A 15478-nucleotide genomic window follows, 5' to 3' on the forward strand; every position below is an offset into this window, starting at 1 on the left:
TTTCAGCTCCAAACTAACCAATAACTTGAATTAAATGAGCTCAAAAGACGACCTGCTCGCTCAGGCAGTCGAAAAGTAAGTTTTTCCAGCGAGAATCCAGTAATAAAATCTTTTTAAAAATGTTCAGTGATTCAAACTACAAAGAGCGTCTAGCGCTAATCAAATCAAATGATTCAATCGATGCGAAGCTTGGATTCGTCCGTTACACTGGAATACAAGAGAAAAAAGGATTTTTGATAAATATTCAACCGTCAGAGCTTGTCGATGAACAAACGAAAATCATCGTCTCAGTTGTCGACTATTTCTTCATTAGTGATATGGATGAACGATTCAAAATCAGTTATCCGTTCCGCCCGTATTTCTACATTGCAACGTTAGATGGGTTCGAATTCCAGGTTTCTAGCTATTTATCAAAGAAGTATGGAGCTCAGACTGCTGTTGAGCATATGGATAAAGAAGATTTGGATTTGGTATGTAATTGAGGCGACGCATATATCAAAATGGCTAAAAATATTGACTCTATCTACATCCAATCAGTTTTATTTCAGAAAGACCATCTCTCCGGCATCAAAAAGACATATATCAAGCTTTCGTTTGCAAGTACCGTCGAATTGATGAAGGTCCGAAAGGATTTGATGCCTCTCGTTCGCAAAAACACAGATCGAATCAAAAAGGAGTCTGCTTATGCTGATTATCTCGCGAAAAATCTTGGTGGAAAAGGGTGCGGAGCGTCGGGAAGTGATCTCATAGATGGTGATATTCTGAATCAAATAGTTGATATTCGTGAGTACGACGTGCCATTCCATATGAGAGTTTCGATTGATGAGAAGATTTTCGTTGGATTATGGTATGATGTGAAAGGAGTCGGACCGAATCGAGTGCCAACGATAAAGAGAAAAGATTTGGCATTTTTCCATGCTAAACCCAAAGTTCTCGCGTTTGATATCGAAACGACGAAACTTCCGTTGAAATTCCCGGATCGAGAAAGTGATGAAATCATGATGATCTCTTACATGGTTGATGGGCGTGGCTTCTTGATTATTAATCGAGAGATCGTCTCAGCGGACATCAATGCGTTCGAGTATACACCAAAAGCAGAGTATAAAGGAGAGTTTACTGTGTGGAATGAGAAGGATGAGACTGCGTTGATCCGAAAGTTTTTCGATCATTTTTTGCAGGTAGGGAGTTGGAAAATAGAGAAATTATTTATATATTTGTTTATTTATTTATTACGATTTCGCGAATCGTGAAAGAGAGAGGAAAAAACATACAAATAGAATATAAGGCAAATAGGAAAGAAAAAAACGCCGTCCCGGTTTTATATGAAAATAGGTTGAAAAATCTGAAATTTGAAAATTCTAGGTCCGCCCAAACATCGTTGTCACCTATAACGGTGACTTCTTCGATTGGCCGTTCGTCGAAGCGCGCGCCAAGATTCGTGGATTCAATATGGAGAGAGAAATCGGGTTCTCGAAAGACTCTGCAGACGAGTACAAATCTAGAAACTGTATCCATATGGACGCTTTTCGATGGGTAAAAAGAGATTCCTATCTTCCAGTCGGAAGCCAGAATCTGAAAGCTGTCACCAAGGCAAAGTTGAGATATGATCCAGTTGAAGTGGAACCAGAGTTAATGTGTAAAATGGCAAGAGAGCAGCCACAACAACTGGCAAACTACTCCGTATCCGACGCCGTCTCCACCTACTATCTTTACATGAAATACGTTCATCAATTCATCTTCGCCCTCTGCACAATTATCCCTCTAGGTGCTGATGATGTGTTGAGAAAAGGTTCCGGAACTCTTTGTGAAGCACTGTTGATGGTTGAAGCATTCCATAATAATATTGTATTCCCCAACAAGTACACCGGCCCAGAAGAGACGAAATTCAGTAAAGAGGGACATCGAGTGGAGAGTGAGACTTATGTTGGAGGACATGTCGAAGCATTGGAAGCCGGAGTTTTCAGAGCGGATATTCCAGCTAGGTAGGAATGCTGAAACTTGAAAAAATTCCTTAAAACTGAGCAAATGAAATCCTATTACGCGTTCTGAAGCGAAATTTTAAACAAATTTTCTAGTGTCTGGTGCACTTTTGACGCTGTTTCTTGAAATTCGTGAAAATTTGAGCTTCCTTTCACTTTTTTTCGTCCGGAATCACAATTTTTCGAATCTGGCGTGCCTTTGGCGCGTTCTGAAGCGAAATTTTGCGAAAAGTAGCTCTTTTACTCGAAATTGATAATGTTTAATTTTCTTGTGCCTGGTGCACCGTTGAAAGTCGATTTTCTGATTTCAGGCGTGTTTTTGACACGGTTTCTTGAAATATTGAAAAAACAATTTCAATATCAAATTATTCGATTCCAGATTCCGTCTCGCTGTACCCGCTTTAGAACAACTGAAATCCGAGGCCAAAGAGACTCTCCGCAAGGAATTGGCACGTGAATTCGAAGTTACACTCGATCAAGTCATCGATTTCGAGGAGCAGTGTAGTGAAGTCGAGGAGGCATTCAATGGATTGATTGAAGTGCCAACACGTCTTGAGAATCCACGTATTTACCATTTGGATGTCGGTGCGATGTATCCGAATATCATTTTGACAAACCGATTACAGGTTTGTTCTCGGGATCGCAGAGCTCATAGTTAAAATTTGAATTTCAACCTTACAAAGTATATCTAGGCGGTTTTCTGCCAGAAAATTGAAAAGGTGTCTGCTTTAGGACGTGACAACATTTTCACTATTTTTGCCGAAATATTAATATTTTTCACTGAAATCTTTAAAAATCCGAGATTTCTGAAATAAAAATAATTTTTGATGCGAAAATTATGTATTTTTTAGGTTATTCTTGTCAAAATTTGAATAGCAGTTTTTCTCGAATTTTTAAGTCAAAATTTGAATTTCAGCCCTAATTTCAGTATTTCTAGGCGATTTTCTGCCGGCAACTTGAAAAAAGGCATGCATTAAGACGTTTCTTCCGAGTTTTTCACGATTTTCAGCTGTTTTTGACTTTAAAAAAAGCGGGCAAGAAACGTGTCACAGACATCCTAAATCCTGTATTATTTTCAGCCATGCGCTATGGTGAACGAGGAGATTTGTATGGGATGCTCTTTCAACAAACCGGATGCCGAGTGCAAACGGACAATGGCTTGGGAATGGAGAGGAGAACTCCGTAAGCTTCGTTTTAATTGAAATCTTTAAAAAAAAAACCAATTTTTCAGTCCCCGCGTCTCGTGGAGAATATCAACAAATCATGCAACAACTCGAAGCCGAATCATTCGGAAAACCTCCGAAACACTTCCATATGCTTGAAAGATCCGAGAGGGAGGCTATCGAAATGAAACGTGTCAAGGATTACTGTAGAAGGGTGTATGGAAAGACACATTTGACAAAAAACGAAATGAGAGAGACGACTATCTGTCAGAGGGAAAATCATTTCTATGTGGAGACGGTGAAGGCGTTCAGAGATCGACGATATGAGTACAAGGATATGTTGAAGAAAGCAAAGGGACGGTTCGATCAAGCACAGGCGAGCAATGATTTGGCGACAGTGGCCACTGCTAAATGTAAGGAAAACTAGTTGAAAATTGCGTCAAAAAATCTATTTTTTCAGTAGAAATGGTTCTCTACGAATCACTTCAACTCGCTCACAAATGTATTCTCAACTCATTCTACGGTTATGTGATGCGTAAAGGATCCCGTTGGTACTCGATGGAAATGGCTGGAATTGTGTGTCACACTGGAGCAAATATCATCAAAGAGGCAACAAAATTGGTAGATCAAATTGGAAAACCACTAGAATTGGATACAGATGGAATTTGGTGTCTAATTCCGGCGTCTTTTCCGGAAAATGTGACGTTTAAGCTGAAGAATCATAAGAGGAATTCGGTGACGGTTTCGTATCCAGGTAGGCTTAAAACTAGCAGAAACAAGCTAATCTTCTTTTTTCCAGGTGCCATGTTAAACGCTCTCGTCTACGAAGGCTTCACCAATCACCAATACCATACCCTGGAAAAAGACGGGTCCTACTTGAAATCTTCTGAAAATTCAATCTATTTCGAAGTGGACGGTCCATACCAATGTATGGTGCTGCCAGCTTCCAAAGAAGAGGGAAAGAAATTGAAAAAGCGGTATGCTGTATTCAATTTGGATGGTTCGATGGCAGAAATGAAGGGATTCGAATTGAAGCGGCGTGGAGAGTTGAATATTATCAAACATTTCCAGGTAAGTTACCTGAGGTAACTTGATTTCTATTTCATTCTGAAATTTTCAGAAGAATTTTGAACTTTAACATTTTTCCAGAGCCATGTTTTCAAAACGTTCCTTGTCGGAAAAACTCTCGAAGAAACATACAAAGCAGTGGCAGGAGATGCGAATCACTGGCTTGATATTCTTCACACTCATGGTGCTGACATTACTGATGATGAGCTGTTCGATTTGATCTCTGAAAATCGTAGTATGTCTCGGAAGCTGGAAGAGTATGGATCACAGAAAAGTACATCGATTAGTACTGCGAAACGACTGGCCGAATTTCTTGGAGATGATATGGTGAAAGATGCGGGACTCGCTTGTATGTTCATCATCTCCAGACACCCAATTGGGTCACCTGTCACTGATAGAGCTATCCCAGTGGCGATTTTCAAGGCGGAACCCAAAGTTCGAAGTCATTATATTCGGAAATGGACGAAACAGTCGGATTTCGATGAGGATACGGATATTAGGGACATGTTGGATTGGGATTACTATATTGAGCGATTCGGAAGTTGTATTCAGAAGATTATCACGATTCCAGCTGCTTATCAAGGGGTGGTGAACCCGGTGCCTAGAGTACCCCATCCGGATTGGTTGCAGAATAAAATTCGGAATAAGTTAGTAATTACCACACTTGCAAAACGGGCCGAAACGGTCCGGCGCGTAACTGGCTTAAAATTTTTTTTTTCCTTTTTTCCCGGCCCGCAGCACACACGGGGTAACAGCGATGAACCTCAATTCAATCTCGTAAATCGACACCGAGAGAGATGCGTTGCGTGCGCGTCGCGGCTCCCTTCAAGTGATAAGCCGCGAAGCTCGTTTTTTCGTCAAAAAAGCTCAATTTTCTTCATTTTTTCTTGTTTAAAACCGTCTTTTCGTACATTTACTTTGTTTTTCGTTCGAAATATTATTACAGAACCGAAAAAATCTTTTTTCAGTCAACCAATGCAGCGAAAAATGGACAAAATCAATGTACAAGTCAAGGAAAGCATTTCAGGTTATTTTTTCCACGTATTTTTTCCGTTTAGACAGTTTTCCCGTAGATTAATGAATAAAACTTTAAGGTTTCTACTTCTACGTCTTGAGAGCAGCTGAAATTGTGAATCTTCGGCTCGACTTCACCTCAGAAACGCTTCTTCGAAATTCAGTGTAAATTTTTCATTATTTCTCTATTTTTGCTTTGTTTTTATTACAATTTTAATAAAATTGATGTTGTTCGAAAGTTTTTGTTGTAAACGTCACCAGCTATTAGTATTCTCACAGTTTTCCGTGTCTAAAATCTCCTAAAAATTCTTTGTCTTTCTCGCATTTTTCAAAGTGTACATTCAAAATGGTGTTTCCTGAAACAGGAAAATGTAATTCTAATTGACTTTGACTTTTTTTCTTCAAAACAGACACGTTTCTATTATGTTTTCAGTGGAAAAAGCAGATTTCTCATAGCGCCCAGCGCCGTCCGCCGCGTCGCGGCTTATTCCGTTCGAGGCGACGCGGCTCTCGTATCAACGGAGCGCGTTTTCGCGAGGTTCATCGCTGTTACCCAGTGAGCACATTAACGATTCGCCATCCGGCCTGTGGTAGGTCATAGACATAGAACTCGCCGAGATCTACATTTTGGATATTTTTCATCTCATAATATTGCGTTTTAAGCGAGTTACGCGCCGGGCTGGTTTGCAAGTATGATTTTTTTCCATAATTTAACTTTTTTCTAGAATCGATGCTCACAAGCAACCCCGAATCAATCAGATCTTTGCTGCCTGCCAAAAACCCACTACCACTTTAGAAAACGGAAAACGTCGTCGAACGCCTTCAGGCGATAACGACGATTCAGATGACGTTGTGGCTATTGAAGGTTCTGATTTTCAAAATGAGGAGGACAAGGAGAATGGTGCGAAGCGTCAGAAGTCTGCTGTTTCAAAGATTCCAAAGCCCAAGGAAGCCGAAGCGCCGCTGGGAAAGAAGACGTTGATTGATCATGGCTTTGATGAATGGATGGGTTTCCTCAAAAAGAAGTGGCGAATTCAACGAAAAGAGCGAAAAACTCTTCTGAAGTCTCGAGATTCTGACACCGTGGAATCCATCGTACGCGGCACCCGCGAAGCTGAAAGTGAACGGGAATGGCATATTTTGAGTGTGGAACCCACTGCTGACACATCATTCTTCAATGTCTGGTTGTCAGTGCAGGGACAGCTACAGAAGGTGACCATGAAAATCGGAAGAAAGATTCTGGTGGATTCAAGAGCGCCACGTGGCAATCGGGAAACCGTGAGAAGGACGTTGCCACATCATAAGCCACCTGGATTCTTATACGAATTCAAGACGGATGAGGCACAGCTGACTGCGCTGATGGATAAACTCTATTCGGAGACTTGTAGCTCGACTATCGATGGAATTTATGAATCAGAAGTTCCCACAGAGTTCCGAGCGGTACTTCAACTAGGTTCTACCGTTAGACCGGATCATGGAGTATCCCTAGGTCACCAACTAACTCTGGATTGTTTGAGGCCTATTGAAAAGATGAGTTATCTCTCGAATGAGCAGAATATTCGAACGATTTTCCTATACAAGTTCTCACAAGATTCGCGTCACGTCTACTCTCTCATTGACACTTCTGGAAGTGCTGCCTACTTTTATATTGTAAATTCTGGAGATGTTCAACTACCCAATATGGATGCCCTCTATACATCAGCCTATAACAAAATGATGTCAACAGAACGTGGACAACTCTGCAAGACACCCGAAAAGATCTCATTCACCGTGAAACGATTCAGTTCGAGTCAAGAGTGTGAGCGACAAGTTGGACGAGCACTCAGAGCGTTCCGCGAGTTCTCCTCGAAAACTACCGTATGCCTGAGTCTTTCGGATACGGAGCCAAGCAGACTTGCCAGAAAGATTCCGAATCTCGGACTGTTCCCGAATGTACGATTGCATCTAACTGAGCCTTCATCACTTCTCAATCAGATAGATTGGCAGAAAGTGGTGGCGAGACGAGTCCTCCAACACTACTTCAATAGCTTCTTTTTCCTCACGGATTACCTCGAATGGGCGAAATATCTTCGTGTGCCAATAGGAAACCTGCCTGCTGACCACGCCCTCTTCGGATTGGATCTTCTCTACGCTAGACATCTTCAGAAGACTGGCCACGCCCTCTGGGCTACCAAAGCAAGTCGACCGGATCTAGGAGGCAAGGAACTCGATGATATTCGATTATCGATTGATTGGAATCCCTTGTCGGTGGATGATACGGTACTTTTGAATCGAGAGGTGTTCTGTGATACGGCGTGTGTAGAGTTGCAACTCAGTGCTGTCGCTGTCACAGCGTTGGTGCAGAGAAGTCGAGTTTTGGAGGCGGAAGGAGCCGATGATGTGGTCACTTTCGATTCTATGAATACAATTGCACAGCAGTCGATTACAGGAGGAACTGTCAACGCCATAGCGTGCTACGACGAAGGTGCCGCCGTTGACGCTTCCATAAAGATTCTGAAGCAAATGCTCACAGAATGCGTCCGCCACATTGCCCACCAAGGAAATCGACACGCAGATGAAGTGGTGATGACTGTATCCAGATGGCTGAATACTCGTTCCGCGCTCCTCTTCGATTCAGCACTGACTCGAAGTATTTCAGTGTTGGAGAGTAAACTCGTCCTCCTTTTGTGTGCTGAATGTGAGAGAATCGGTGCGAAAGTGGTACATGCGACTGCGCAGAAGTTGGTGTTGAACACTGGAAAACTGACGAGTGACGAGGCGAAGGGATTCGTTGAGATGTTGATTCAGTCGCTGAGTACGAATGTGGTGTTCGCTGCTCTTCATATTACACCTGTCAAGTTTTTCGATGCGATGCTTTGGATGGATGCACATAATCATACAGGAATTAGAATCTCACAGAAGGATGTTAGTTGATCCAAATAATATTTATTTATCAATAAACTTCAAATATTCAGGAACCAGAATCCGCTGACATCATCGATGACTCCGAGCCCGCCGAATCATCCGACGAACCACAATACGAAACCACAGCAATATGGAAAATCGCCGAAGAAATGCCAGACGAATCGAATATACGCGAAGAATTCCTACAAATGATCGGTGCCTACATTCTCGAATTTCTCGAGACCAACCGAGAAATGCAATTCGATTCGGAATCCGCGGCTACGTTCCGTGCCGATACCATCTCTCAGAAGATCTCACATCGATTGTATCGTGTCGTCAATAAGCTAGTTCATTCGAGTGCTGCTGAAAGTGCTCATTGTGCCACGTATCTGGTCGACTCGCTTTGCCGCGCACTTTCTTGTGATCAAACATCCCAATTGGCTGTGGAAGGTGTAAGGGAGAATGCGAAACGTCTGCTGCATAATGTTGTTGGTAAGGAATCGTCATCAGGAAGCGTCAAAGGCGCGCCAGATCTTCAAATTTTTTTAGACGTCGCAATGGATGAAAAAAGGTCCCATCCTATAGAGTTGTAGAAAATAAAATTCTCTATCGAATGAGCCAGAAAACGAGAATTTTGGTTTGAAAACGACTTTTTTGATACAGAAAAACAGATTTTCAAAAAATGAGATTTTCAGCCATTCATCCAATATTTCTTTTTCTAAAAATTGTAACAGTTTCATTTTTCTGAAAAACGGTTTTTCTGTATCAAAAAAGTCAATTTCTGGCCTTTTTTCATCCATTGCGACGTCTGAAAACCTAAACAATACTGCATTTTCAGTGCAAAAAATAAAATAATTAAATTGAAACATGAATAAATCGGTTTCTGGCAGTTCTTTTTCGCTCTGTGGGTGACCGTGCTATTATAGAGAGTGTCTAGAAGCGCTCTTCAAAAATCTCCATTTGCACAAATAGGCGTGGTCTAAATTATATCAATCCATACTTGGCAAGGCCCGGGTAATTGGCGCCAAAGTTCAAAATTCAACAAAAATTTTGAATGTTTACACGAAAAAAGTCGCATTTTCGACTATCATTCAGAATTAGAATAAATTCTGTAAAATGATCAAAAATCATCACGTTTTCGATGAAAAATTGACAAAAAAATTTTTTTTGGAAAAAAAGGTCATTTTTTGAAGCGGGGTCTTGAAAATTTTTTACCGGGTCGGTCCGGGCCTTGACAAGTATGTATCAATCTATGTTTCCAGTGGAAGTCGACATGACACCCCTTCGCTCGACTACACTTTTCGTCTCGAACGTCTTCTGTAACTCGTGCTCTCAGGCATCAAATGTGTTCCTCTCGTCTACAAATGAAATATTGACATGTCATACATGTCAAAGTAAACTGAATTCTGACGTCATCGACATGATGATTTGTGATCGTCTGAATCAGTTGCTCACCGCCTACCAAATTCAGGATCATCAGTGTTCCAAGTGTAAATCGGTAAGCTCCGCCCCTTTCGTCCATCTACACGCTAACCCATTTTCTCTGCAGGTCCGACACGATTCTCTCTCGCTCTACTGTGAATGTTGTTCTCCGTTCGTCCCACAAATCACACCGTCCCAACTGAAACACGAGGCGGCCACCGTCGAAACTGTGGCGAACGTTCGAAATTTCGCGCTGAGCTCCGAACTTGCCACGTGGATTTTGAAAATGTTATGATTTTAATTTTGTGAATGATTGTTTTTCTCCAATTTTTATGTTTCCGGGTCTTAATCTCTTTTTTGAATATGTTGATACATCTCCGTTTATCAAGAGTTGTAATAGAAATTATCAAGACTAATTTGAAGTAAATTGTACATTTTATTTAAGAAATACGTTGTGATCTACCACATGCACGCGGTTTTTTCGCGCGCAATTTTTGCAGACTAGTGAAACAGGTCGGAAGATTTTTATATTCATTTCTCTTTTCTTTTCTCGCGAGAACACATCAACTTTTTTATTCTGATAATATGCTAGTGCGCTCTACTGGCAATTGTCAATAGAGCATAGATCACTTTTGTTGAGGAAGTTATGGAAATAATTTAAATTTTATAATACATATGTAAATATTATCAACTCAAAATTATCTGTGCAAAGAAATGTTCTGCGGCGCGGTTCCTTGAAACTCCGCCCATTTGTTACGGTAGGGCGGAGCTTCAAGGAACCGCGCCGCAGAGCATTTTCTGTGCAGATAATTTTGAGTCAACATCTAACGAATCGCGGTCGGAGGAGCAGGACCATAGAGAACATCGTCTTGGGGGCTTGTTAGATATCTGGAATAATAAAAATGCACTCCATTGAGAATTATTTTTAAAGTACCTTGGGGTGTTTAACCTGACTTCGAGATCCCTCAAATCTCTGTAAAGTTGTTCTCCTTTTAGCCATCCGTGCTCTAGACACTTTTCTATTGACATTCGGGCTTCGATCTGAAAATGAGAGTGAAGACGTATTTGTATAGGAGATATACCTCGACTTTCAGCAACTTCTGTATCAAATCCACTGCCTGTGGTTCCACTTCATTCCATGGTTCCGTTGGAAACATGAATGAGGCGTTTTGAATTTGTTCAGAGATCTGCAAAACTTTTTGAAAAACGTCTGTTTGTGTGTCCTTGAGTCTTGTCCGGATGCCCAGACCACCACTTTTTCAGCGAACACTCGATTTTTGAGTTTTTAGATGGTTTTGAGTGGTTTTTAACGCGTTAATTAACGTTATTTAAAATGTAAAGATTTTTGATGAATTTTCAGAATTTCTTCTAATTCTGAATCATAGTCGAAAACTTGACTTTTTTTGCAAAAATAGTTTGAAATATTACAAACAAAAAGTTGAATACATAGCTTACAAGGTTTTCATAGAAATTCTATTTTTTGGGATACATGCGTAAAGGTATATAGAAACTTGATCAATCATATTTCACTATGAGACCACTGTGCGAGGCGTAAGGTCCGCAACGAAAATATTTGAAGTTTTTTCGAGTCGCGTCGCGGTTCATATTGAAAATTACGACAAATAAACGTTTGAATTTGGCACCATGCCAACTGTGGTGAGACGGAGGGTTACGCCTCGCACTGCTGTGTAAGAATGACACTCACCTCCTCTCCTTCATTAAACGGAAACGTTCCAGACAATGTCACATAAATGATAACTCCAACCGACCACATATCCAATGATTTATTGTATCCTTTCCTTTGCAGTACTTCTGGAGGAAGATATGCTGGCGTCCCCACTACAGTCTTCCTGAACTGAGACTCCGGAATGAATCGAGCGTATCCGAAGTCACAAATCTTGGTTTGAGGGAAGTTGGATCCCATATCTGATAATAACACATTCTCTGGTTTCAGGTCACAATGAGCGATTCCTTGATCATGAAGATATTTCAATGCGCAGAGAATTTGGACGAGTAGGAATTTGGTGGCACGGGAATTGAGGCGACCGAGTTCTTGACTGTAAGTTCTCATATTTCAAACAATTGTCGGGGCTTAACAAAACCTTAGAATCATCTCCAACATATCCCCGTTCATCTTCTCCATCACCACAAAAATCTTATCTTTCGTCTCACACATGAACTCTAAACAGACGATTCCTGGATGACATGTCTGTTGGAGAATCGCCACTTCGGCTCTCATTGATTCCGCTCCGCTTCCTTTTTTCGAGAATCTTTCTTTTGAAATTACCTGGAAAAAGGAAAAATTTCAGAAGAGGTACGGGTTGTAAAAAAATGTTCACATAGATCAAGTCAAATTCCTAATCACTACAGTACCGTGCAAAAAGATACGAGAAAAAAAACAAAAAAAATCAACTTTGAGAGTGTGTCATGGTAATTCTGATTGTCCCACCAAGTAAATTTTCAATGTATCATACATAACAAAAGTAGAGCTTTATTTTTGTAATTGATGACTTTTCTGTACTGTGACACTCCTTAGAGAGTTATAGACATTTTAAGGGGACATCTCAAAATCACTCTATTATGCACTTGGAGGGAGAAATTACTTTGTAACTCTCTAAGGAGTGCTCGTACAAAAAAGTTGTCAACTTCAAAAATGATGCTCTACCTTTGTTCTGTATGATCCATAAAAATTTTACTTTGTGGGACAATAAGTGATACCGTAACACCCTCTTAAAGTTGGACAATTTCAACTGAAAACGGCTAAAGTCCGTATATTTTTGCTCAGTACTGTATACCCGAGCTGGGCGGAATTCCTTTCTTCGACTTTCTATTTAGAAAATTTACTTCTGACTTCCGGCTTCCGGCTTCCGTTCGAAATTTTTCGCCACTTCCGACTTCCGTGTTACAAAAATTTTCGAATTTTCGACGGAATTTTGGTGGTTTTTAAAGAAATTTCGTAAGAAAACAATGCCGAAATTCCTTTTCAGTGATGACCACAAAAAATTTCCTCGAATTTGTCATTTTCGAAATTTACTTCCGACTTCCGAGTTTGGAACCAATCTTCCGACTTATTTACTTCCGCACAGCTCTGCTGTATACTATCAGATAAGAGTGCCAAAATATGTTCGGCTTGTAGAAATGTGAATATATCACAAACCACCCAAACTTATTCAAAGTTACTCTCCTACCTTCACAGCAACTTCCTTTCCTGAATGCCTCTGAATAGCTGAGTATACTGTTCCAAACTGTCCACTTCCTAATGTTTTATCACTCAACACTTGATAAAGATTCGCGAATTCGAGCGCTTGCTCTGCATTGTCTTCGTTGCGGGATGGCGGTTGGAGGGACTCTTTTATGAACTGCAAAATATTATTTTGATTTGTTTTTGATTTCCACATTTTTCTCCACCTGAAACCACATAGTCGTGTTAGAAGTCGGTCGAACACTCATACTCCTTGGTATCTTTTTTGGTGGTCCACCAGAAAACGCGTGATAGTCCTCTCCAACACAAAATACCGTATTCGTTGTGGTTCTGATTTCGAAACAATGTGGAGGATGTTTAGCAAGTACTGATTTCCCATTATTCTGCACAACTGAAGTAATTTCGGCAAGAGGGATGATACGGTAGACACGATTGGGATTAACTCCGATTCCTTCCGAATATTCATTATATAAATGAATCGCGTTGGCTTGCATCATCCAATAGTGTTTGAGACGACGTTCCGGATCGGATAGAATGAAATGAATCATCCATCCCTCTAGATTCTTTTTCTCGGTGGCACGCACCCCTACTTGACCTGGAATGTGAGAATTTAGAATATTGGAGTTTCAGTCATACTCTAAAGAAATTCAAAGTATATACAGTACCTCTGAGAATTTTGGCCGTTTTCAGTTAAAAATGTTCAACTTTGAGAACGTGTCATAGTAATTCTGATTGTCGCACCTAGTGGGTTTTTAATGGATTCTACAGAACAAAGGTAGATCTCTATTTTTGTAGTTTACAACTTTTTTGTACGGTCACACTGTAACTAGTTACGTATTGGCAAAGTAATTTTTCCCTCAAATCGACCGATTTCAGTGCTAAAGGAGAAATTTTTGAGCTATCGTCTTCAAATGATCATAACTTTCTAGGGAGTGACCGTACAAAAAAGTTGATAACTACAAAAATGAAGCTCTACTCTTGATCTGTATAATTCATTAAAAACTACAAGGTGTGACAAGCAGAATCACTGTGGCACTTTCTCAAAGGTGGACAATTTCAACTGAAAACGGTCATTCGTTTCGTTTTGCACGGTACTGTACTTAACTCTTGATTTTGGAATAGTTCGTAAGAAGTGTAATCTAGGTACTGCAGCTTGATTGTTCAAAATCTACTTACCCGGTAATCGGAACAATGGGATGTTATCCGACGATGAAGCGGCCTCCGCTTCAGAATCCGCAAAATTGACTCTGGAAATCGCGTTCTCGGCGAGAACACAATTCGAAGCCAGTTCCATTGCACACTTCCGATGGACATTAACACCGCAATCACGGCATTTCAATCCTTGTTTCATGAGACCAACCAGTAAGTGGTCACACACTTTACACACAGTGAATTGGCGGTAGCTGTGTTCGATTAGGGTGTGGGGGAGGCCTAAAAGATTATAGAATTTCCGACAAGAACGAATGAATTCATAATTTCTTTTAAAATTAAATTCGAAAGTAGTTTTTGACTTTTTAATCCAAAAATTACACAGTGTTATGTCAGATTCAATATGACCTACCAGAAGGAGTAGACAATGCAGTAACTGGGAATCCGGTTGGAGTAGTTGGAAGAGGTGGTAACATCGGAGGTCTCGAAGAAGATCCAGGTGTCGTCGGTGCTGCTCCGCAGTTATTTCTTGCCGCATTCGAGCATCTTTTATGGAAGTTCCTATTACAATTCTTGCATTTCACTCCTTGCCTCAGAATGCCTGTCAGCAACTCTCCACAGAAATCACAAAATGTTGGGAGCATATAGGATTCCGGTTCGACGACATGAGGAATCACTGCAGCCTCCGTTCTATCTACTAGGATTATTTCTAGAATGCAGCCGGGGGTCTGGAAATGTAGGGGTCTTGGTATATTAGAATAACTGAGTTTTTTCTGAGTTTTCAGAGAAGCGTAAGTGCAGTACTAAAATAGAAATTAACAGTACTTTTTCGATATTCAACATTTTGCACACTTAGAAATGTAAATTAAAAAACAGATACAGATTCTCGAAACATTTCGAAAATCAAAAATAGACAAAACTTGACATAACTCGCTCCAATTTCGTTTTTATGCAGTATGATTTGTATTTTTGTAATCAGTTAGTCGAGATCTTCCAGAAAAGTATAATCATGCCAAGCTGGGTCTCACCACGAAAACTAGGACTTTAAAGGCACAAACCCTTCAAAAAATTAAATTTTTCAGAACATAGGCATGATTATACTCATTCGAAGCGTCTCGGCTAGCTGATTCTCAAAATGTGTGTTACAGAGCTTATGGAGCGAATCAGGTACCGTAGTCGAAATTAAAAACTCACAATTTGATTGGCCGAAGTAATCGGATAAAGCAATGTAGGTGAACTATACTCATGACGGAATAAATACATATTGCGGGTATCCAAGTTTCCAAATCCCTGTACTATTTGACGGGCTCGTTCCATTAACATGTCCAGCATCTGGAAAATTTAAAAGTTGAAAACCTAATTTTCAAATGTGCTCCATCGACAATCTTCATTTTAAAAAACTATCAATAACTTCACCAACCTGTTCATGCCTTATCAACGGAACCATTTCCTTCGTCCCTCCATATCTCAATACCACGTGATCCCCGTAGTCGGAAGCTCCTGTGGTATCCATCTGAAAAATTCGTTATCACTAGATCGTATTTGCATATTCTTTAACTTTTAAAAGTAAAGACAAAAAAGAAAATGGTCATCTGAAA

The 15478-nt window shown here is 40.4% G+C and overlaps 3 protein-coding genes across 3 annotated transcripts; 2 read left to right on the plus strand and 1 right to left on the minus strand.

The window, feature by feature from the left end:
• Positions 1 to 34: 34 nt before the first annotated feature.
• Positions 35 to 9824, plus strand: GCK72_003592 (uncharacterized protein; the record flags this gene model as incomplete). The annotated part of the gene is made up of 16 exons (XM_053724137.1): positions 35 to 75; positions 128 to 470; positions 549 to 1178; positions 1363 to 1982; positions 2359 to 2605; positions 3059 to 3161; positions 3211 to 3555; positions 3603 to 3896; positions 3942 to 4213; positions 4292 to 4857; positions 5179 to 5237; positions 5305 to 5389; positions 5950 to 8128; positions 8179 to 8599; positions 9370 to 9605; positions 9657 to 9824. 16 exons carry the CDS (start codon positions 35 to 37, stop codon positions 9822 to 9824), a joined length of 6609 nt encoding a protein of 2202 aa, XP_053592782.1.
• Positions 9825 to 10353: 529 nt separating this feature from the next.
• On the minus strand, positions 10354 to 15393 carry GCK72_003593 (uncharacterized protein; the record flags this gene model as incomplete). The annotated part of the gene is made up of 11 exons (XM_053724138.1): positions 10354 to 10417; positions 10464 to 10570; positions 10618 to 10716; positions 11235 to 11586; positions 11632 to 11816; positions 12718 to 12888; positions 12938 to 13326; positions 13908 to 14162; positions 14293 to 14608; positions 15075 to 15212; positions 15301 to 15393. 11 exons carry the CDS (start codon positions 15391 to 15393, stop codon positions 10354 to 10356), a joined length of 2169 nt encoding a protein of 722 aa, XP_053592783.1.
• On the plus strand, positions 13928 to 14528 carry GCK72_003594 (uncharacterized protein; the record flags this gene model as incomplete). The annotated part of the gene is made up of 2 exons (XM_053724139.1): positions 13928 to 14093; positions 14266 to 14528. The coding sequence occupies 2 exons, from the start codon at positions 13928 to 13930 to the stop codon at positions 14526 to 14528; spliced, it is 429 nt and encodes a 142-aa protein (XP_053592784.1).
• Positions 15394 to 15478: the final 85 nt, after the last annotated feature.

Source organism: Caenorhabditis remanei, chromosome I (genome assembly GCF_010183535.1).
Source record: "Caenorhabditis remanei strain PX506 chromosome I, whole genome shotgun sequence".
Classification (NCBI taxonomy): domain Eukaryota; kingdom Metazoa; phylum Nematoda; class Chromadorea; order Rhabditida; family Rhabditidae; genus Caenorhabditis; species Caenorhabditis remanei.